This window comes from Protobothrops mucrosquamatus, unplaced genomic scaffold (assembly GCF_001527695.2).
Source record: "Protobothrops mucrosquamatus isolate PMUCROS unplaced genomic scaffold, P.Mucros_1.0 scaffold_183, whole genome shotgun sequence".
Taxonomy (NCBI): Eukaryota; Metazoa; Chordata; class Lepidosauria; order Squamata; family Viperidae; genus Protobothrops; species Protobothrops mucrosquamatus.
The window spans coordinates 45,246-70,712 of record NW_015386259.1 but is presented as its reverse complement, the minus strand read 5'-3'; the positions used below and the strand labels follow the sequence as shown (position 1 = coordinate 70,712).

The following is a 25,467-nucleotide window of genomic DNA, read 5'->3' as shown; positions in this document are numbered from 1 at the left end:
CACCCAGGGGGCGGGGCCGACACAGCAGGGGCTGGTTCCTCGCTGTTTCCAGACAGCCTTGTGGAGCTAACACTGAATGCGTTTCAGCATAGATGGCCACCACAAAATTGTACATTGGCTCCTGGCTGGCCTGGGCCAGGGCCAAGGCAGGAGGGCCCGTTCCCTCACTGTTTCCAGGATGGCTTCGCAGGCCACTTGAAACCACTTCATGGGCCGCATCCGGCCCCCGGGCCTTGTGTTTGACATGTCTGTTTTAGTTGTTAGGAAGGGATGCCCATTTTAAGCACTATGGTATAATAACTTTTCCAAAGCGCCTGAAGGCAGGACAAGGAGCAACGGGTGGAAGCTAACCAAAGAGAGAAGCAACCTAGAACTAAGGAGAAACTTCCTGACGGTTAGAACAATTAACCAGTGGAACAACCTGCCTCCAGAAGCGGTGAATTCTCCAACACTGGAAGTTTTTAAGAAGAAACTGGACAGCCATTTGTCCGAAATGGTATAGGGTTTCCTGCCTGAGCAGGGGGTTGGACTAGATGACCTCCAAGGTCCCTTCCAATTTTATCATTATTATTATTATTATTAACTTATTTATGTTACTCCAAAGCAAACATATCAATGGAGATTCTCAATCATCCCAAAAGACAACTGGATTTTCTTGTTATTTTTCTTTGAAAATGTTTCCCTTCTCATCCAAAAAGACCTAAAGAATCTTCTTGGATGAAAAGGAAAACTTTTTCAAAGAAAAAAACCCCAAGAATGTCCAGTTGTCTTTTGGAAAAAGTACCTTTGGGATAAACTTGATCTTGCTTGAAGGATTTTTTTTCTCTATACTTTACTCAAAATACAGTACAGATAATCCTCACTCATTCAGCAATTGTTCAAAGTTATGATGGTGCTGAAAAAGGAGACTTATGACAGGTTTTCAAATTGCAACTGTTGCGCCCCCTCAGTCGTGGTGATTTGGTGATTTGGGCACCTGGCAGCTGGCATGCATTTATAAAGATCGTAGCGCTCTGCAATCCTGTGATTTGCCATTTGTGAGCTTCACAGGCAGCTTCTGACAAGCGAAGCCAATGAGGAAGCCAGCAGGAAGTCAAAACTTGCAATCACATGATGTCACACTTAATAACGCACAGTGATCCACTTAATGTGACCCTGGCTGGAACTGCCAAATTGTCATCAGATGTGATCACATTGGGCACAATCATGTCATTTTTCACTTTACAACTCTGCACTTAGTAACAATCCCAGTTGCAGTCAGTAAGTGAGAAGTATCTGTAGTTTCAACAATAATGAATACTTTTAAGTAATGGTATATAATTTTAATAGTTTAACTCATTTTTTTATCCTAATATTGAATACGAAGTTATTAATCAGTTGCCTGCCTTAAGGCCTTATGAAATAATTAGCTCTTTTTATGAATTATTGTAGCTGCTCTTTTAAAATAAAGCCAAGAATGCTGTATATTACTGTGTGACAAAGTGTTGATATATTTAAATGTGCAGATCTAAAGAACTTGTATATTATCTTGTACATATATCGTTTTTATTTTTCTCTCTAGGGGTATGAAGGTTCTCTTATTAAACTCACTTCAAAGCAGGTAAGGCTAACATTGAACAAATGCATCATCATAAACATCATAGCAAGTTATTAAGATGCAGTAGATTATAAACAGTAAAGTTGGTATGAAATTTTGGCACAGAGGTTTACATATCAGTGACAAAAGTCACTGAAAATAATCAAAATAACTGAACTCACTATTTTAACCCATTACTGTCTTTCTAGTTGATTTAGTATTAGTAAGAGCTAAAGATGTATTAGAGATGTATGTTAGATGTACTTGAACAATTAAAATTGTGTCCTGCCCGCTGCCCATCTTCAAAATGTGACCACTGACATACAGAAGGTATGATTGTGATTATGTTATGTATGCAAACCTCACTTTTTTAAAATATAATTTTATTGAAGACATTTTTAACAAGATAAAAAATACAGACATATTAGAAAAGAAACAAAATAAGAAAGAAAATAGAAAGAGAAATACAAATAGAACAGAAAAAAGCAGGGGGGAAAGAAAAAGTGACTTCCCATCTTTTTGACAGCAGTTATAAATGCATTTATATTCCACCCTCTGTCTCTAAGGCTACATCATAATTTCCTTCTTTCCATAAGCTACCTTTTCTAATCTTCAAACCAATAAATCACAAGCTTTTTTCCTCTTTTTTCAGCAAGAAGTCCATAAAGAATTTCCAATCACTGATAAATGTAGTTGTTGACCTTTAATCAAACAAGCTAATTTTATCATTTCTACTAGTTCTGTCATCTTCACCAACCATTCCTCCATGGTGGGCATGTCAGAGTCTTTCCATTTTTGCACATATAATAGTATTGTAGCCATAATCATATATAAAAATAATCTTCCTTGTATCCTTTCTAATTGACTGTCCACTAATCCCAGCAAGAAAAGTTCTGGTTTTAGCTGAATATTGATCTTTAAAATTTGTTGTATCATTGCATGTATTTGAACCCAGAAATTTCTGGCTTTTTTACAAGTCCACTAGGCATGATAAAAATGATACATGTTGTTCAACATGCATTTAAAGTACCTTTCTACATTCTAGATCATTTTTCTGGAGTCATATACCAAGGTTACATCATTTTATCAAAAATATATTTTAGCTTACAACATAATGTAAATTTCAGTCCTTTTAACCATGTATTTTCCTATGGTTCCATCAGTGCATTGTGTCTAAAGTTCTTAGCCCGTTTTATCATAGTCTATCGCTTGTTCTTTTTCCATTTGTAAATTTCAGCTAAATTACATTTTAGCAATTACATGTTCATCATTTGTACATAGTTAAACTTCATAATCTGTCCTCTGTTGTCAATTCCAAATGTCATATTATCTACTTTAAATCTTTCTCTTAACTGTGCATGCAAAAAACATTAAAAACTAAATCCCTCTTTGGAGTCAATTGCTCTTTTGAGTTCATCTTATACTCTCCACGTTCCTGTTATAACAGCTCTTAATAAGTTAACCATTTTTCTCTATCTACTGTTTCTTTCCTGTAAAACGCTTCTTATGCTGAGACCCATAAAGCCATTTTCAGGCAAAGCCTGGATTTATATCTATTTCATAGTCTCGTTATGGCATTTCTAATATAATAATTCTCAAAATCTACATTAACCTTAACTTTTATCATACCATAAAAAAGCATACCATCCAAAGCTCAAATCGTGCTTTTCTAATTCTAAAATTCTCTTATTTCTTAGCAAAATCCATTCTTCATCCTGACTAAGCAGCAGGCTACAAAATGTAATTTCAAATCAGGCAGTCCCGTCGTCGTTCCTTTGCATGTCGAAATATTTTATATTTAATTCTTTTTTTTTCGTTGTCATAAAAACTTAGTTATATCTTTTTGTCATTGTTTAAATAGCAATCAATTTTCATAATAGATACTATTTGAAACAGAAAACATTATTCTTAAGCAAAATGTTCATTTTTATCATATAAATTCTCCCCAAAATGACAAATCTTATCATGTCCTTAATTTCATTTCATGTCTTACGAGAATTATTCTCCTATTACATTCATGTTTCGTATTCAAGTAATTCACTTTTTCTTATTCTTAAAACCGTCTTTTCCCATCAGTTCCATTTGTTTTTCCAATTTCATATTCTTTGTTAACATCTTTGTCTTTTATTTATTTTAAAATCAGCTAACACCCCAAGTGCTTTAGTTTTTCTATAAATAGTTCTGCTCCTTTCAGGAGATTTTCCAAAATTATCAGCAGGTCATCAGCAAATGCTAATAATTTATGTCTTTTTCTTTTAATCTTCATTCCAGCATTTCTCTCATCTCATCTTATCTCTGTTCAATACTTCCAAAGCTAAAATAAATAGCAATGGTGACAAGGAGCATTCTTGTTTAGTCCCTTTCTGTAACTCACAAGTTTTGTCAATTCACAATTAACTGTACCTTTTGTGGGATATAAATTTTACCCATTTGATAAAATTATCTCTGAAGTCCATATATTCCAAAATTTTAAACAAAAGTATCTAATTCAAAATTGTCAGAGGACTTTCTGCATAAAAAAACCCAATGCTGTTTACTTTTCATTATGTTATTGTAAGTATTCCAAAATATCCTATATGTTCCTAATATTGTCCCTCAGCTTTTAGGTGAAGATCCAAACTGATTATAGTTGTGTAAAATCATCTTCATTTTCTCAGCTGAAATCATCATACATAATAGCACTGATGACATTTCTTCTGTTAATATAATATTTCTATGTTTTAATTTTAATATTTTAATATTTTTCTCATGTTCCTCAATTTATATGCCAACCATTTCCCCAATTTGCAAGTTCAAAATTTTTTTTTGCATAATTTATTTTTACTTCCATTTCTCTTACTATTAACAAAAACCACTGCTGTTGTAAAAGTTTAATTTGGAGTTAAATAATTTTTTTGGGGGGGATTGCTTTAATTCTTTCATTTTTATCTGACCTAAAATCACGTTTTCTTGTCTCATTTTTTAAGTTTACTATTATGCTGTATAAAATATCCCTTCATAAAAACTGTACTTGCATCCCAAACGATTCTTAAGTCTCTACCTTTATTAAAATTACTGTAAAAACGCCTTTAACTTCTGTTTACAATTTTTCATTACTGTTTCTTTCTGCAGTAATGTTTACTTTCCATCTGAAAGATGGATAGTTTTCCTTTTAAATAGTAAAGTCACTGTATTGTGGTCTGAAAATATCTTTGGCGGTATATCCACACCAGTAGCCAAATTCTTGGATATCCAAAACGTATTAATTCTTGAGAAAGATCTATGTCTTTCAGAATAATAAGTGTATTCTTTTGCATCACTATTTTTGTATCTTCATGCACTTACAAGCTCTAGATTATTCATCATGTAAAAACAAGTTTTTGATAATTTATCTTGTGCTGCTTTAATAACTTTCTCAGAGGTACTGTCCTGCGGTGGATAAATGTCATGCCCAAAGAACCAGTAACACTTCCTAATTTCAAAACACTGAAAAGTTTATTATTGCTACCTATACACAAGAATCAATCGATCGATCAGAATAGAGCTGGAAGGGACCTTGGAGGTCTTCTAGTCCAGCCCCCTGCTCAAGCAGGAGTCCCTATGTCATTTCAGACAAGTGGCTGTCCAGTCTCTTCTTAAAAACCTCCAGTGATGAAGCACCCACAACTTCTGAAGGCAAGCCGTTCCACAGGTTGATTATCCTCACTGTTAGGAAGTTTCTCCTTAATTTCAGGTTGCTTCTCTCCTTGATTCGGTTCCATCCGTTGTTTCTTGTCTTGCTTTCTGGTGCTGGTCTAACAGTCAAATCTAAAGGTCAAGGCTAATTTGGTGGTAAATAAGGGTGAAAGGAATTCATGGGGAGCTGGACTTGGATCCCTCGTGGCTGTGCAAATTCATGATATGTCTAACCCTGCCTTCTAGCTCAGACTGTTGATCTCCTACAACAAATTACTCCATTCCAATTTCCCTTAAATACCAATTTTCATATTGGTTAGTTTGTTCATAACTTCTTGGTAAAAATTTACCTTATCCTCATTTGGAGCATAAATTTCCATGATCAAAGACTTGACTCCATGGAAATCATTTCCAATCCCACATATCTACCCTACATATTGCCCAATTGTTTTTATAGTTTTTATACTGTAAGCCACCCAGAGTCATTGGCTGAGACAGATGGCTATAGAAATTGAACAAATAAACACATACCTAATATCAGTCAATATCAGTTCAGGTTTTAATTGGGGTTTACACATAAAACAATCCATTTCTCTTTTTAATTCTGACTAAAATACATTTTTGCAGATAAAATATTTTATATCCTTTTTTCTGATACGCATTTCTTAAAGACAAACTACCTTGTTTGAATTTTTTGAGATGACTTTCTTCCTTTTTGAGGAGCATTTGCTCCATTTATATTTCACACTAGACTTAAAATTGACGTTTATACCAAAAACTTAGAAAACGCATTACCTGCCATTACCTAATGTTGCCTCTTCCTCAGTTTTTTTCGTTTTAGCTCTTTAAGGTCCAGAGTGTTGGCGTTCTTTGTCATTTCCATTTGCATTTCTTCCAGTTCATCTTTAAACTTTCCTAGAAAGTCTCTTGCTTTTTGGACTGAGTTCAGACTGAACCCCTATTGTTTAAAAGTGAAACTGTCTGTGCTTCTAGCAGCAGCTGCCAGGAGAAACCTAGGACTGCAGATTTTCTTCTTATAGTTTAATTCCATGAAAGGGACAGACGGCAGTGGAATGTATACAGTGTAGGAATTTGCTGCTGCTGCTATGATTTTAAAAAAGGATAAAGACCTTTAGGGTTGTTCATTTGATAGCTAATCCAAATTTTAAAGAAATAGATAATTTGACATTATTGGCCAATAAAACCCAAATCTTTATTTCTAATATTTAGGTATAAAAACAGAATAGCTGAATCTTGATTATTTTCTCCAACTGTATTTACTCTCCACCGGGACAAGTCTCTCAGTATGACACATTTAGGGAAGGATAAATATTTATATTATCTAAGGCCATTCTTCATAGCCAGTGTCCTAGAATACTTAAAAATATAATTTCAGATTTTTGTCTAAAAATCTTTATAAGAAACCTAGCCTAAATATTTTGATTGTTTTTCACTTGTTAGGTTAAATCTGTTTAAATACTATGAAAGTAAAATGTTTGATAAAAGCAAGAACAGAAGTAAGATTGGTTCTGTAATTTCTGCTAAATTAAGTGCTCTTGTACAAATATTTCCTTGCTTTAATGTTTTTATTGATGAATTAGTCTAACACAACACTCCTGTCTTAATTCTTGGTAAATGCAGATTGTAGATGAAGCATTTTGAAATAATTAAGTAATCACTTCTTCCTTTGAATTTGTTTAATTTGCTTTTGTTTTCATATTCTGATTCTTTTGATATTGGATAAATGATTTTCCACAGATGGGAAATTTCACAGTCTTTAAGATTCATTTTGGAGGCATGATCCCCTAAAGTTTCCAAGAATGTGAAATAAATAAAATTAACCATGGTCTTTTAAAATTGTTACTTAATATGTAGAATGTAACATTGAATAGAATTGTCCAAAATATTTATTTTTAAATATGTCAAGTATGAAATGTTGAGAAAACTGTTGTCTTGAATGTGAAATTCAAGATGCTTTGAGCATTTTAGGAGAAGCTTGAGCTTGAAACAAGAGGAATTCCAAGTTCAAGACAGTGACTTTCAAAACTGAAATGCTTCCAAAATGCTTGGAAAGTCCCATCCGGCATTTGACAAGGGATATTTTATGAAATTTCACGCTGAAAAAATGAGAAATGAAATGTTTGGACATTCCTAGAACAGAACAAAGTTTAATCAACAAAAATCAATTCCACCTTATGAACTAAAGATACTAAAAACAATGTAATTGTGTTTAATTTGGGCTATCATCAAAATTTCGAATGAGGGTTTTCTACTTAATTTTTGAATTAAAAGTAGCAAATGAAGTCATGGATAATTCTGACTGTTAACACTCCAGAAACATTCTAATTTTTCTCTTCTTTCAGCCTGTAGGTTTCGTTAGCTTTGATAGTCGCTCAGAAGCAGAAGCTGCTAAGAATGCCTTGAATGTAAGTAATAATAATAATAATAATAATAATAATAATAATAATAATAATAATAATAATAATAATAATAATAAAGTTGGAAGGGACCTTGGAGGTCATCTAGTCCAACCCCCTGCTCAGGCAGGAAACTATTAATCTCAAGTGGCTGGGTTGCTTTCTAAGTGTGGTTAAATACATAAGTACATACAGGGAAGAGGCACTGGACTATATTAAAATGGAGCTCTATTGCCAACAGAGTCATGTACTACAATTCAAATGGGAATTTGAATTGAAATTTCAAATGGGATTGTTCCTTTGAATACTTACAAAAATGCCCTTGCATGTAGAAATGTCCAACTAGCAGAATAGAATTGGAACCAAAGGGGAGATAGTATATAGCAGGGGTAGGCAACCTTGGCTCTTTTATGACTTGTGGACTTCAACTCCCAGAATTCCTGAGCCAGCCATGCTGAGGGGAAAGGCATCTGAAAGGCACTAGGTAGCCATGCTGGCTCAGGAATTCTGGGAGTTGAAGTCCACGAGTCATAAAAGAGCCAAGGTTGACTACCCCTGGTATAGAGTTATACAATGTGCTATATATACAGGACTGACTTATATCTCGGTGCTATACTTTATCTGTCAATTATCCATGGAATAAATCAAATAATTTTGAGCTGCCAAATGCAGTGATGGTTGATTATGGGTCACCAAGTTGTCAACTCTTAGTGACATATAGATAAACTTATAAATAGACAGGATGAGCTGTCTGGTCTTTCATGCTTTCCCACAGGACACTTCCATGACGGTAATCAAGTTCATCCAGCTCACTTCTGTTTTTTAATTTATTATCTTTTTTATTTATTTATATTTCCTATTTCTAAACTGCCCATCTCCCTTGGAGATTGATTGTCCTGCTCTTCTGTTTTCTTCTATCTTTCTCAGCATTACGGCTTGTTTGTTTATTTAAATTTATTTCTCAAGGGAGCTGTGTTTTACATAAAATGTCAAAATATGATAATTTGAGCTGGTTCACTCACACCTTTTTTCATTTTTTGTTTTCTTAGTTTTTCATAGTCATCTTGGTAATCTTTCCCAACACCATAGTTCAAAAGTCTGAATGCACTTTTTTTTTAACATACCATAATTTAACTTCCCTAAGCCATCACAAGAAAAGCCATTCCTTGCACAATACTTGTCTCTGTAAGTGTAGACATATTGTAGCATCTGAATATCTTTTCGAAGGTCTTCATTACCAGCCTGATGATGATGATGATGATGATGATGGTGATGATGGTGATGATGATGATAATATCTATTCAGACAAGTCCAATTCTTGGCGATTTTGTGGGCCAAGTCTCTCCATATCTTCCGTTCTTGCACTGTTCCTTTGAATTTTTCTATGCTCTGGCTTTGATGGTGATTACCAGTCTATTAAGTGCTAATCTGCAAAATATTTCTTGATTGATGATTCCTTTTCTATGTAGTTGATCTTACATAGAAAGCTATCAACAGTTTCAGTATCTTCAATGTTGCTGGTTGTTGTACTTGTTATCATTAGTTTGGTCCTCTTTATATTTAATTGTAATTCCATTGACAGTCCTTGACTGTCCTTAGTAGAGCTTCCAGATTATTTGCATACTCAGCTATCAAAGTACCATTGTTAGCATAAACCAGGTTATTAATTTTCTTCCTCTAATTTTAAAACCACACACATTTTCTTCAAAACCAAATTTTCTCAATATTCAATTTTGCATATAGGTTGAATAAATGACAGGATAGACAACTTTGTCTCACACCTGGAGCCAGTCTGTTTTATCATGTTCTGTCTGTTCTGTGCTTTCTTGATCTATGTATTGGTTCTGCACTGGATAATATGGGATTCCCATTTTTCTAACCCCCTTCTACAGCTTGACATGATCAACATAATCAAAAGCCTTTCTATAATCAAGGAAGTACATGATGACTTCTTTTTAGTATTCTTTGGCTTGTTTTGTTATGTAGCAACAATATCTCTTATTTCTTGGCCTTTTCTAAAATTAGCATGAACTCTGGCATTTTCCTTTCCATGTGCAGTTTTTCAATCTATGTTGGATAATTCTAAGCAATGCTTTGTTAGCAAGTAAAATTAGGAATATTGTGCAATTGTATGCATACTCTGTTAAGTCGCCTTTCTTTGATATTTATATGTAGGCTAATTCAATCTGTTGACCAAGTGTCATTCTCCAGATTTGTTGGCATAGGATGGTAAGAATTTCACTGGTTCTTGTTCCATTGCTTGCCATATTTCTGTAAATGTTTCATTAACTCCTGTTGCTTACCAACTTGATAATAACTGGAACACTAATGTAACTTCATCTTCTACTATTAGAGGTTCTTGTAAATAGGGAGTATCTTCTAAGGTATCTTGAACGTTGACATCTCTACTGTAAAGAATTTCCTATTTTTGTTTGATCTTCTTTGAGTTACTTGCTATTTGTTTATTAGCATCCTTTAGCATATCAATTTGAGCTTGGAACCTCTTTCTAAGTATGAGATCTTTTAGAAAATTTTCCTTGTTTTTCTGTATCTGTTTCCATATTTGATGTTTTCACAGATGTCATTGTCTTGCCTCTTCTAACAGTTCTCTGAAATTCTTTGATAAGTTCTTTCTTGAAATCGTTTTTTTCCCCCTTGGCTTTGGCTTCTCCTCTTCATGGCAATTTCCACCATCTGTTTGTACATCCACTTTGCTTTCTTCTTGTTTTATGGTCTTTGCTGTAAGTTTTCACGTTCATCCTTAATAACATCTTTGATATAATTCCACAATTCTTCTGGTTCCCTATCAATGAAGTTCTGTACTTCAATGCGATTCCTGCACAAGATGTGTCATTGAAACTGGTTGGCTTTGTTCCTCCATTTTAGCCAGACTTGGATCTTGCTCATGGGCAGTTGTGATTTGTTTCATAGTAAGTCTCTGGCCACATCTTTACCGTTATAACAGACTCTTCCTCTATATTACTTGGACCAGTAATATAGTCAGTCTAATATTTGTATATACCACCTGGTGATGTATATAGCATTGGTTGTTTGAAGATTGTGTTAGCAATGAAGATTGTATTAGCAATGGAGAAATCGTTGGATTGCTCATTGCTTCATTTCTGTTTCCTTGGCGATATGGTCCAACTATGGGTTTTCTTCTTTATTTCTAACTTCTACATTCCAACCTATAAGAACAAGCTATATGACTTGCTTATTTGTTCTACCAATTTCAGATTGACCTTAATTATTCAACTCATCAACTTCTGCATCAGTAGTTGGAGCATAAACTTGGGTAACCATCATATTAAATAGTTGTCTGCAAAGTCTAATTGATATTATTTGGTCATTTACTGCATTATACCCAAGTAAGATCCTTGCTATATTTTTTTCTGACTATGAGAGCAACACTATTTCTTTTTTGTTTTTGATGTTCTGATTAGTAAGTAATTACGATTTTCTGAATGGAAGTATCCAATTCCACTATATTTTAATTCTCTGATACCTGAGTTTTCAATGTGCAGTTGATTCATTTCAGTTTTTGCTATGTTTTGTTTTCCCATGTTCATGCTTCTTATACTCCCATGTTCCATGAAGATTCTGTTTTTGCCACTACAGAATCTCCCTGTCTGCATTTCAACATCAACAACTCAGCATCCTGAGGGCTTTTATGAACTTGCAGCATAAAAACCATTAGTACTTTGAAAGCTCCTCAGTTTTCCTCCACAGCATGTTGAGTGCCATTTAACCTGAAGGGCCCATCATCTGATACCATGTTATCAATTATTTTATATTATCTATCCATATGGTTTTCTTGGTAAAACACAAGAGTGATTTACCATTGCCATCTTTTGCACTGTATGAAATGATATTTTTGCCATTGTTTCTAAGGGGATGAGCTACTCCAATATCTTCCTATACTGCTTCCTATTTCCTTTAACTGAGCAGCTAAGTTGAACTTCATGTTTTGTGTGACTCTCTTGGAAGTGTATGCTTTTGGTGTATACTCCAAGAATTCTTTATTCACCCTTCTGAGCAACATCCCCTGTCATGATACAGCAAGATAGCTGGAATCCAGGAGGAAAGATGCAGTGGAGAACATACAGTTCAAACACTATTGTGATATGCAGAGAATGGAAGAGCAATGACCTTCGTTTCTGCCTGTATAAATAAATAACATTTATTTCCAAAGAGGGTAGAGGGCAGGGATATTTTTGAGAAATCAACAGCATTAAAATGACAAGCATGACTGGGCAATTGAAGCCCCACCTTTTTAATGGGCATAGCAAAACAGTATATAAAGTGAGAACTGGCCACTTTTAAATTCTGCCTGTATTCCCAACAGGCAGTTTAACACAGGTATGTTTATTGATGGAAGACACGATGTTAGTCATTAACTCGGATGGTTAAGTAATCACAAGCTCAGTTATTAAGAGCTATTGTTGAACATTTCTTGCCATACACTCCATCTACTCCAAACAAAAGACCAGTCTAAGGTTTCTTAATAGCTCCATTTAGGTGAAGGTTGCATACGGTCCTAATCATACCATCAGTGGTTAGCAACTCTGTAAAAGCATGTTGTATCAACAAGTCCTCCACAGAAACAGTATGATTGTTTCCAGTGGGTAATACCATGGGATTTCTGATAATTCAATGGTGTCAGTGTTATAAAGTTATCAACTACTGTTACCAGGTTGGGAAAAGGCTAATACATAGATAACCTAATTAAAAAAAATTGCCTATTATACTCATTCACGGAAATTCCTAATACTTTTAGTACAGAAACACCTTTAATTCTGTTAGCAAATTTATTTAAAAAGGAATTAGTAAAAAAATATTCCATTTCAGCACAGTTAACAACATTGCTTTCTGTTGATATTCTGATTTTTTAATTGGACAATCCTCAACATACGACCGTTCATTTAGTGACTATTCAAAATTATGTTAGCACTGAAAAAAGCGAATAGTGACTGGTCATACAATCCTCGCATCATCACATGATCCAAATTCGATTGCTTGGCAATCAGCATATAGTTACCATGGTTGCATCATCCCACGGTCATGTGATCATGGTTTGCAACTTCTGTTTCCAGCTTGCTTCTGAAAAGCAATATCAATGGGGGAAGCCAGATTCACTTAATAACCACACGGTTCATTTAAATGACCACATTCATTCACTTAATGACCACAGCAGAAAAGGTTGTAAAATGGGGTGCAACTCACTTAACAACTACTTTTGCTTAGTGACAGCATTTCCAGTCCCAGCTGTAGCCATAGGTCAAGGACTACTTGTATAAATCTTAGTACACTGCTGGAAAATAACAATTACAATTTGAATTACGTGATGTCATTTGTTTTCTATGTAATATAATGATCGAATGGAATACTTTAGTGGCACGTACTTCAGAATCCTATAGAAATGGTATTGCTAAGAATACAGTTCTTTGCACTGTTGAGACTTGAGAGACGAGAATACAAGATCTCCCCACTTGAGAATGGGAGAATCTGTAATAAAGTGCATCCAAATTCTAAACAGCCTCTCTGGATTCAGAATAAATACATTCAAATAAGAAAAGAAATGGGTACAATCAATGGTGATGAATTTTTCAGAAACTTCTTACGTTCTTCCAAACAGATGGCTTTTAGCATTATCGATCAAAAGACATTTGTGTTCAAAAAGCAGTTAGAAAACATGAGAAAATTACAAGTGAAAGTTATATGGAACTCCTATAAAATTACATTATTGCACAATAGAAGCCTCGTCTTTTTATCTAAACATGCTACTCTGACTTAGTACCACCATATTTTTCTAAAATAAATTGTCTGCCTAAACAAGCAGACATTGATGTTTTAATCCTTTTTGCAAACAGTCCCAAATTTGTTTGTCTTCAGGTTTGCATAACCAAAAAATGTGTGATGTATGAAGTGAATAAAAGAAATATTGCAAATGGCAACTTCTAGAGCTTTTATATACATACAGTAATGCATATTAAAATCACATACATTTTCTGCTATGTTTTGCTTAGTGCTATATATGCATTCACCCTCATATACGTAGAATTTTGTACAATAACATAAAAGGAGAAGTTTTTATTCTATAGAAGTTACAGTCTAAACTGTAATTTGATTTTAGCACAGAAACTATTTATTTATTATTGTGGTTTTTAGTATCGCCTGTTCACTGCCCTGAGTCCCGTAAGGGAGATAGGGCGGTATATAAATTTAATAAATAAATAAATAAATAAATAAATAAATAAACCTTGCCAAAACACATGGGAAGAGGCCAAAAAAAGAATGAATTGCAGTTCAAAATTAGAATTAGACTACAGTTTAAATTTCTAGGCTTTTTATCATTTAGGGATGAGAATTAACTGGTTCTGCAGAAGGCTATGTAGGGATTCTTTTCTCTGCTGTTTTTCTGTAGTAGGCACATAGGAATTGCCCTTTATCCTTTATATCCTAGATCTGTGCCAGTAAAAATGTGGCTATGGAGTGAGATAGCAATTTTGCACCTTTTCTTTTCTCTTTTTTATATCAAAAATAGTTGAGAAGGCCAACCAAGGTGGTATAGATATTTGAGTAAGAGCTATGTGAAGTTTATTTGCAAGGCTCTCATTCTCTATAAAAGAGATCTTTGATCATTGGTAGCCTATAAATCTTTAGACCAATGAGTAACAACTCCCTTTTTTACTCCCTCATTTCTAAACCATAGTGTCTTTTTCTTTTTCTCCTTCTCCCCACCTTTGTACTGCTTATCTTTCTTCTCCCAGGCTGACACATAGGATGTTTGTGGTGGAGATTCATTACCACCAATGAAATACAGCTCAAGCTGAGACAAGCTTGCTGTATGACTAGGAAAAGACTTATGGGTATTGATATGGCTTATGCATGATTAAGCTACTCTGGCATAGTGCCAATAAATATCACATGAAAAGTGTATCAGACATTAGTATGGCACACTGTGAACATTAGTTCCAAATAGACAGCCATGTAGACATTTTGCTATCAAGAAATGAGATGTTTCATTCATCCTGTCATCAGATTGCAAATCCAGACAGATAAGATGCAGCTGACATGCTCTGAAAAAGTAGTTGCTGTTAACAGACTTCAGAATAATCCATAAACAGATCAACTGAGAGATTTAAATAAATATATATTTAATTACTTCTTTTGATTAATAGTACTGAGCATGTTTAAGGAAAAGGTAGGCATCATGGTACCCAGACACACTAGTGCATTCCTGAACATCTCTTATGCCCATCAAGTTTCCAGCTTCAGCTGATTTATAATGTTTTTATTTTAGAACCTTCTTAAATGAGAAGATGCAAAGCCATGTCTCTAACATCAGTTTTATTTCCAATAACCCCTTTGGCTTATTGTAAAAAAAATTGTATAGTTTGAGCAAATCTACATAGTACCCTTGCACCAATGTGAGAATCAGTCAGAGGATGTATATCCATGTGCCATCAACTGTATCTTATCATCCATCTAAATTAGAGGCAGCCTGATAGGTTCTGATAGTTTCCTGTAGGACCAATTCCTCCTTCCGTCCTCCAAAAAGCCTCTTCTCCTGCCCCTTTACCCTGGCTCCTACAGCCCCCATCCATTTTTCTTTTTTAAATGGATAAGCCAGCTGGTCACCCTAGAGTAGAGGTTCCCAATCTTTTGGGCACTAGGGACCGGTTCCCTGGAGAGAGGGGGCGTGATTTTATGTACTGCCCGCATCCCATGGATGGGACTTTGCTTGTTTGCACGGACCGGTTTCTGGCATGCCGCGGCTCAGTGGTAGTCCAAGGACCGGGGGTTGGGGACCCCTGCCCTAGAGAATGCAAAGCCTTGAAATTGGCTTGTCTGCCATTGCTTAAGGCATATAATTGGAAGTATTACTGAAAGGATTTGTCTCTTGTATTTGTCTTCTGGCCTGCCTAGCTGGGAATCCCCATCTTAGTGGCCATTGCTCCCCAAAACCATGGCCCCTACTTCCTTTCCACATGTAATGTTATTAGAGTACTTTGTAATTCCCACACTTTGCCCCAACTAAACTCTTTTCTCAAACTTCAGCTGTTCAATAGCACTCATCCAGCAGCCGCACTAGTTCAGACAATCACTAGGTGTCAGACAACAGGGGTAAAAAAAACTCTCTTTGCTGCCTTCTAGTGTCACAAGGTCAGATAATTAATCATAGTTTCAAGAATTTTTTTTAAAAAATGCAATCAGACGACAGAATTATGGAAAAAAATACAGCGCATGGAGAGCGTTGTGCTTGGAGAATTTTTTTTTACATGATTGATGTTTGGTGGGGCTGGAATTTCAGCAGTGGTGACTATCAGTCATGACCTTTCGAAACTTAGAATGTTATGCATTAAAACTGCATTGATAGTAGGGTATACAACAAGGGCATGTTGTGGGAGCCCTTTAGGGCAGCATGATTCCCTGGGATGGGATGGAGTATAGTAAAACAGCTTTGTAGATCTGCAAATTAGCCCCTGGAAAATAACATCTGTGTGTACAGAGTTAACCTCGGCATGGATGGTTATTAAGACGGTTCTTTTTCATTTTTGAGTGCAGAAAGTAATCTTTTCCTACTAGAATAAAAGCATACGGTAAGGACTCTTGTTTTGAGTCTATGTTTCTATCTTCATTTTTAATGTACAATCTCTGTTTGGCTCTGCTAATCTCCAGGGATCTGAGGGAACAGAGCAGGATACAGACTACCTTATATGGTGCTGATGCTAAAGATGTTTTAAGAATGTGACTTGCTGTAAAGCCTATGGCCCCAGATTTTACTGCCAAACAAATTAGGTCATTTAAATTTCTGAGGTTTTAAAAGGATGTTGAGACTTTAATTTGGAACAAGACATTCTGTGTCGTTATTTATTTTTTTTGTTCAATGGCTCAGATTCCCACACAGTTTAGTGAAAGACTTGAAAAAGTATGCTACATTTCCAGGTGCAAATTTTTTTCTGCATTAAAATTAACTGGAAAGATGCAATGTACAATATCACAATGTACAGTCCTACTGTGTGCACAAAATACAACTTGGATTGAATGAATTGAAAAGTGAATTTAACACCATGAAAGGCAGGTTTTCTTCTCAATTTATTTCAAGGTTCTTTCCACTGGACTAAAAGATCTTTGCATTAGTCGTATTCTGTGGGATCAGAAAGTAAAACTTTTCCCCACATTGTACCACTTCATTTATTTTTGTTTACATTATTTCTATATCAGCTGATCATATCAACTTTGGACAATAAAACCACAATTAAAATATCTAAAAATAACCCCCTAATAGCCACATTAAAATAATTCACCATGTCAACAGATCAAAAGAAAAAAAAGATGCCAGATTTTTTTTGTAATGAGGACTCAGAAGCTCATTGAAACAGTTCCACTTTTAAATCATATTGAATGAATTATGTATTGTATGCATCTTATGTTATACAAGTATATCTTTCTTGAAAGGGATAGGGATAGTGGTATGGACTTCATGCATTTAGAAAGTCAGCAATTCATGGAGAGAGGTGTTCTACAGTCAATCGGAGGGGGAAGATGCCCCTTCATTAGTCTGACTGGAACTTCCTGTCACAGTTTACTCTTTTGGGGAGCTGTACTAATATCCATCCTATCCAGCTACTATGATGTTGTTGTTTCCTTCTTTGACTTTATTAGCAGTCCTGATTTTTGCACATCCCAGAACCCTCCTTGAACTATGGAGAATTTAACTGATGACTGCTAAAGCATCTATCAGATAAGCACTGGACAAATTTCTTTCAAAAACATGGCCAAGAATTCTGGCTGGGGACTAAAAACAACCTGCTCAGGTTACATCAGAAAACACCAAATAGGAATTTCAGTGTTTTTCTCCCCCACAATTTACGTGTCTTTCAGTTGCTGCTTTTTCAGCAGAGAAACTCTTATGGATCAGTGATTGTGCCTTGTATAGTACTGTATAATTAATAACCCAGTATTTTTGCTTTGCCATTTCCTGTTCTTAGCCTGTTTTTGTGGAAACAAAAGCTGGCAATACTCTGCTAAGTATTGTCTCACTCTGCCTGCTTAAGGGCCTTGAACATTGCCAGTGTGCTTCTATATGCTCCTCATAGGCCCTTTGCACATGAAAGGGCTGCCTAAACCTAGAATGGCCCTACACATGTATACCCCTACCTTGCTAGGGAGCTTGTGGATATAATCAGAAGCCCAATCCATCAACTTTTTGTTTCTGCTCTTGCAACAGAAATGTCACACAGATGCTTGGCAGTTTTTACTCTGAAGCTACCGGGAGGACAGTTTCTCAGCTATGGGAACACCTTGTCATCTGCTCAGAGATGTAGACTTCCTCCTTAGCACTTGGTCTCTTTTCTACCATCATTCCTGGCTGTCCTGAGAGACAACTTGGTCACTCTCTTGCACATAGCTGAAGTACTTAAAATTACTTCGTCTCTCTACAAAAACAAGCACAGGAGGAAAGGGCAAGGGTGGAAGAGGGCACTAGCTGCTGCCATCTTATGTAATCCCCCATTGACTACCGCAGTGGAGGACTAATCAGAACCAAGGAAGCAGAGAGGAGAAGGATGACAATGTACACTCGTACATTGAATTGAGAGACTTGCTAGGCAGCAGGGTCTGAAATGGCCATTATTTAAAAATGTCACATGCTTATATTTTGGCTGTGTCTTCCTATCTCATGGCCTGCAGTATTTGCCTGTAATGAAAGTGGTGCTAGGATCTTCATGGTATAGGAAAAAACTCAGGAAGAGTCTGGTTTTTCTGACTAACAAGTTTATTCAAAATCATAAACTTTTTTTGATCTTATGCTGCAGCACCAAAAGCCTTGTGTCTTTCATTTGTTGTGAAAGGCAGTACCAGACTCCTCCTGATTTTTTTGTTTTGTTTAGTTTCCAATAGATTAACAAAGTTCTCCTACAATGTCCCTAGTATACGAAAATATTATATCAGGTCAGATTATTTGACCATCCACATAAGGATTGGTTGGTTCATTTGATTCATATATATGCCCATCTCACATAAGTGAATGTGTAAACCAACAAAACATATAAAAACATTTTTAAACTATATAAAAATAAAACATATTCAGCAGGCAAGATAGAAAACACAGCCTTAAGCATAACCATTTAATAGGCTTTGTATCAAAACTGGATCCCCAGGAGTGTCAATCTAATCTACTCTCTGGTCAGTGTTTCCCAACCTTAGCAACTTTAAGATGTGTGGACTTCAACTCTCAGAATTCTCCAGCCAGCCATGGTAGCTGGGCAATTCTGGGAGTTGATCCACACATCTTAAAGTTGCTAAGGTTGAAAAGCATTGCTCTGGGGCAGTGTTTCTCAACCTTGGCAACTTTACGATGTGTGGACTTCAACTCCCAAAATTCTCCAGCTAGCAACGCTAGCTGGAGAATTCTGGGAGTTGAAGTCCACACATCGTAAAATTGCCAAGGTTGAAAAGCATTGCTCTGGGGGATGGTGTTCCAAAGGGTAGTTGCCATGACAGAAAAGGTTCCATATTAATTGATCTGGATTGACTGATGGTTTCTGCAACTTCATCCTTTTTTAAACTGGAGGGCTCAGATTTATATCCGTGCCTTTTGCATTAAAAAGTGTATTCTGCTGCTCGGTTAAGTTGACCTTCTCCTATAGCACCAACTCTCAGAATATAGAGAAAATCTTCATTATTCACTGGTTCTGTACTTTTTAACTCACCTGTTCAGTAACATTTATTTGTAAATTCAAAGTCAATAGCATTTGTAGCATTTTCATATTCATGTGCAGAATAGTAAAAAAAAAATTGAGTCAGCTGATGTACACATTTCCAGTTGTGATCCAACAAGTCAAATGCTCTTCCTTCTCTCATACTGATGGTCGGGCTGGTTAAATAGCCCCCAAGCCTAGTGGTTCTGTGTGCAAGAAGGCTGTTTTGTGCCTTACAAAGAAAATACAATACAGTATCTTCTTCTGCAGAATAGGTTCCATCAAACCCCTGCCCTAGACTTAACCTCACGGTGCACTGCTCCATCATACATCCCTGCAGCTCCATGAAAAATAAGTTAAGTTTTTATAAAACTTTAAATGTTTAAACTTTAAGATTTTTCCCCCCAGTACTGGGTATATTTCTAAGAAATATATGCATTAAATAAGTTGTCTTTAAGCAAAAAGACACATAAAACAAGATTAAGTATTGATCGGTTGAGAAAAATATGTGACCAGAGACTCTAACCAGCATAAATAATAAGAATTTACTGTAGTTTGAAAATGCTCCTTGCCAGCACAGTCAATTTGTTAAATTGTTTATTCTAGATCTAAATCTCATGCAGGTATAGAGCTTTTCTGACTGCAGATGGAGGCTGACATTATTTTACACTCCAACATTCTAAATCACAGGAAAGGCGATCCTCTCTTTGTGACTAAGATTTTCAGTAAGGTCATATTCAGTTTCTTCCTCCCAAAACTCTATTCTTGGGTTTACAATATAGTAGGACATGAACCAGGTGGCAAAGAAAGTGGGGAGGGTAAAGGTAAGCAAAGCAATTTACACATCAGTGCTTCATGTTTCGTTTATATTGTCATTCCTGAAAACCAAGAGGAGGGCATAGCTTCAAAAAAAGATGGCCCTGTCATCATCACAGGGAAACAATCCCCAGTGGCTTCTGTAAGGAAGAAGGAGGGTTTTCAGCACAGGGAAATGGTATTCTCTTATGGTCTGCTTTTTCTTCCCAGGATAGGTGGCCTTGATAACCTCTTTGAGGATTAGCTCTGCTCGTCTTGGAGATGGGAGGTTGCAGTTGACAATAAAGTACACACATTTTAATGAGGCTTGCTAAATCTGAGGATCAGAGGATGTCTAGCCTACGTTTTGATGGCTGAATATTTAGCCCATGAGCTTCTGTTTCTCAAGTGAAACTTCAAAGCTTATAATTGCCATTTTAAACAACCTTATTAATTCTAATTTTTGTCTTTAATGTCTTTGAGGGGATTTAAAATGCAGTTGACTAAACTGATATGCTTTTAATTAAAAATGAAGAAGAGGAATTCAAGCTTGCTTCTATTCCCTCTTCATCCTTTCTCTAATTATTTCATTTTTGAGGATCCCCTACCTCCTTATGATTTACATGTTACTGCTCTTGTTTTCTTCTCTTACTTCTTTTGCATAGTTAAAAAGGAGAAAGGGAATGATCAGTTGCATCTGATGAGACAGATCTCAATCAGCTCTGTCAATTTAGGATCTCCCACAACACACAACATAATGCTGGAGCTGAGATCACTGTTCATAAAATAAAAGCAAAATCTGTCAGCTTTATAAGGCAGTCCAGACAAGAGGTACACCTAGAAGTATTAACTTTATATTGTACATTAACACCTGACCCACAAGGTCATTCCCACATTCCAGTACAAAACCTATACTGCATCTGGCTTCACTAATACCAATTGGTGGTCTCATTTCTTGGAACCCAACCCAAATTTCTAATGTGATGGCTCTTCTTTTCTTATCTGGCTTGTAGCCAAGCACAAAAAATTCCTCCACCTCCTGTTTGAGAAAGAAGGAGGGGAAAAGCAAAATTGCTCAATCAAGACCTCCTGGCTGCTTCTGCAAAATGTGCGAAGCATAGTGAATTTTAATTATATATGTCGTTTGTCCGTTGTATATGTAAATGCAGCCCTCTACCTTACTTTATGCTCCAATGTATTGTGCAAACTCACAAAATGGGTTAATCTAGTAAGAGTATCTTGTACATACATGGTTTTTATGGTATAAGCTCAAATAAGTAACTATTTACATTAAATGAAACACAATAATAATTAGATGAACCATATTTTGTAAAGGGATACCTAAGCTTCATCTACTCCAGAGACTTCAAATACTGCATTCCTGTGTTTCATCCAAGGGCAAAAACATAGATATTATCTCTCAACAATGAACTCAGCCCAACGGAACAGCCAACATAACTCTTGTCAGCCAAACAAGAGAGTTATCTCCAAAGAACCAGAAAACACGGATATAGAAGGAAAAACTATTTTATTCTTTTGAATCTATAATATGTAAAATATATTGCAAAGACATTTATTACAATCATTTATATGTTGTTTACTTTAAAGATTTAAGACAGATTTCAATAGTAGAGGAAAAAAACTTCTCCAAATCCAAAACGCAACATCTGAAAAATTATAAGAAATATGCTTGTGTCTTCCAAACTCAATCCTGAAAAGCTCTGTGAAAGAGGGAAGTCAACATTCTGAAGTCCAACACACCACTCCTAGAGCCAGACTGTAGGCCAAAATATGGGGTTGTAACCATGTCTGGGCCATTGTTCTTCCTTGTCTTTCGCCACCATTGCAACAGGCATCCCTATAGGTGCTTTATCATCCCGAGCTCCTTTGTAAACCATGAACCTGTTAAGAATCCAGCCTGTCTATCAAGCATTTTATCTGGCAAAGATTACAGAGCTTTTAAAGGCATGCTGTTATTTGGTAGAGCTCAGAAAAATGGCATCTCTTTCATCTTGGATATCCTTACTTTGAAGCTTCTGCTTTGTTGAAATGCTGTTGCTAGCCTTGTCAGTCAGTTTGAGTGTACCTTTAGTGCAATTCAGTTCAGTTGATACATCAAATGATTCTTGTTATTTTATTTTCTTTTTGCAAAAGGGAATTCGTTTTGACCCAGAAATCCCTCAGACGCTCCGACTAGAGTTTGCAAAGGCCAATACGAAGATGGCTAAGAGCAAATTAGTGGGAACTCCTAATCCCAGCACTCCTGCCACCCCCAATGCAGTACCTCAGTTCATTACCAGAGAGCCATGTAAGTGACGTAGTTTCATTGTTAAATTAGAAGACTGATATATGCATCTTCACGAGCAGAATGTTTAGCAAACAGCAGCACATTCACGCTTAGCTTTTTCAACAGAGGTTTATTTCTGTTTTCCTTGTTGCTAGGAAAAGGATGAATATGGGGATCTTGGTTTGGGGTTTTTTTTTTCAGTCGATGTATCATTTGAATGCTTTTCTCAATGCCTATGTGGGCCAGCAGCACGCAACTCCTCAAAACAACCCCAGCCTCAAAACAAAGCTTTGGTTCTCTGAAGAAATCTTGTCATTTAATCAGGCAATGATTCAAATTCTGAAACTTGGGTAATATTTATGGAGCGTTTCTAAGGAAAAACTGTACGTTGCAGCCACAATCTGTGTCTTAGAATGAATTGCACCATGATGTGTGATGGAAATGTGTACATTTGAGTGGGATGTGTATGTTTTCCCAGTCATGGGTGTCCACAGAGGTTTCTTACTTTCATAAAAAATGCTGGGTCAGGCTTGCAATGCAACACAGACTTTGTCAGTTTCACCTTCCTTCTGTGGACATTGCTGCTATTCACAGCCGTGGCATTTCCTTTAAATCTTTGTTCAAATTGCTTTTTTCTTCTAGACCAGTGGTTCTCAACCTGTGGGTCGGGACCCCATTTGGGGTCGATTGACCATTTCCCGGGGGTCGCCAAGCAAGGCTGTCCGCCATTTTTTTTTGTCCGCCATTTTTTTTTGTCTGCCATTTTTTTCCCTTTTCCGGCAGGTGCCTTACCTCCCTTGGGCTGGGCCAGCTGGTGGTCGGCCTGCTCCGTCTCTGCCGCTTGCCAGCTACGCCTCGGCCGGCGCAGGGGGCGGAACCACGCATGTGCGGCGCTCCCGGGCAGGAAAAGTCCTCGACTTACGACCGGTTGAGTAGTCCTCGACTTACGACCGGTTTAGTCCTCGACTTACGACCGGTTAGTCCTCGACTTACAACCGGTTTAGTCCTCGACTTACGACCGGTTGGGGTCGCGGTATTAAAAAGGTTGAGAACCACTGTTCTAGACACCTAGTGCAAGAATATGAAAGAGTAACTAGTAAGGCATTGCTCACAAATTATCTAGAGTCAGAATGTATGTGACCAAGCTTGCCAGTGACGGCAAATTATTCAAAATGGGAAATTGTTTCTTATGAAAACAGGCTTGCAAATTTGCGTGACTTGCAAAGAGAGCATGTACATACTGCATTTCACTTTGCTATACTAGCTTATTAAGATGGAGCAGCTATTGCTTCAGGCAAGCAACAAAATTACATCCAGCGCACCAACAACATTCTTGTTTGCTTCAGAATGGCAAAATAAGAATGATACTATGGTGTGATGTTACACATCAGTTCACAGAATTAACAGAACGGTGGAGTTAGATCAAACCTCTGCAATATACAGTATATGAAAACTACTTAAACTATCTGATTTAATCCTCTTCATAGAAGCTTCCAAAGATGGAGAATTCATAACCTCTATTAGTAGTTTGTTCTACTGTTGTTCAGAACTGACAGCTAAGACATTTTTCTTTAGATTTAAATGAGATCTTAAATGTAATTATACCCATTATTTCTGGTCCCACTCTCTGTAGCATTGGAAAATAGTTTCTGGGTACCTGAATATTAATGTCATGTATCCCTCAGTCTTTTTTTCTTTTCTCCAGTTTGAAGAACTCAAGTTCCTTCATCCTATCTACATAAGGCATGTCCCCAGATGTCCTTTCTAATCTTTGGTGTCTTCCACTGACCTTTTCTAACTTGTCAATATCCTTCTGGAACGTGATACCCAGAATTGTGGAAGCTACTTCAGATGTGGTTTCACTGCTTGTCACTTATCCTCCTTCCTGAAATCTATTTAGGATTTTTCTCTATTTTATTCTTCCTTGTTTTATTAGAAACTATTATTTTTCTCCTGCCTAAGATAATCACATATTCTGTATTTACAAATACTGGTTTATGAACAGTTCTGACAATTATTGGGGACTACCAAATTTGCTAATAAATACTTCTATAAAACCATATCCCATATGTTCCTTGGCTGGCTATTTGCTGCTGTGTATAGAATATTATAGAGCATAACCGTCATATGGTGTGGAATTATGGGAGTTCTGAAAAGAAAATTTGAAACTAAGCTTAACAGATCTGGCATACGTTTATGTAATTTTGCATATTTTTCAGCATTATAGTTTGCTTGTTAGAATTGTGAAAGAAGTAGCTTGAAAGAGCAAATGAAACATTCAGACATTTTGGACTTCCACTTTAGGTAAAGTATTTAATGGAATGACTGAATTGTTATCTTTGTAACCGGAATCAAAAAATAGTTCTTGCTCACAATGTGGTTGTTTGTTTCCTTTGCTTCAGAATTGTCCCTGAACAAGTAGAATTTTGCATGACTTTAGTCTTGCCAGAAACAGCAGTAGGACAAAATAAACAAGGGAACAGACCATAAATAATGATGAGTTTTATCATGCTGTCTTAAACTCTCTTAAAACTATCTTCTGTCTTCGGTAGATCCATGTAGCTTAAAATCATAATAGAGACTATGCACCTTGATCTGACAATTATGGCTTAGTTAATAAGTCAGTATAATTTTTCCGGAACAGCTCTGATAATTTACATACCCCAGTTTCTTTTTATTTTGCTTCTTCATTTTGCAATTTAGTTAGAAAGTTCCCTTAAGAAGCCTAAAATTAATGTTTATTGTAGTAGCATCCATATCTTACTCCATCTTTGTATATTGCACTGGATGAGTTCTCTGTTCCCCCAGAAGCTTACCGGTTTATTTTTATTTTATTTATTTTTTTTATTTTTCATAATTTATATGCCGCCCTTCTCCCCACGGGACTCAGGGCGGCTCACAGCATATTAAAATAACACAATACAAACAACACACACAACATTTCCCCTATAAAAGCCAATTAAAACCAAATATTTGTAGCTGTGACATTATTAAAATCATTAAAAATTATCCCTATTTAAAATTCACCCTAGG

General features: G+C 36.1%; 1 protein-coding gene across 1 annotated transcript in view; it reads left to right on the top strand.

Annotated features, from left to right (window-relative positions):
- RBPMS (RNA binding protein, mRNA processing factor) overlaps positions 1–25,467 on the top strand; it is a 111,805-nt gene that overhangs the window by 53,415 nt on the left and 32,923 nt on the right. Inside the window, exons 3-5 of the mRNA XM_015824037.1 lie at positions 1,562–1,600; positions 7,594–7,656; positions 22,302–22,455. Coding sequence (XP_015679523.1) covers positions 1,562–1,600; positions 7,594–7,656; positions 22,302–22,455 — 256 coding nt within the window. The remainder of the gene's footprint in view (positions 1–1,561; positions 1,601–7,593; positions 7,657–22,301; positions 22,456–25,467) is intronic.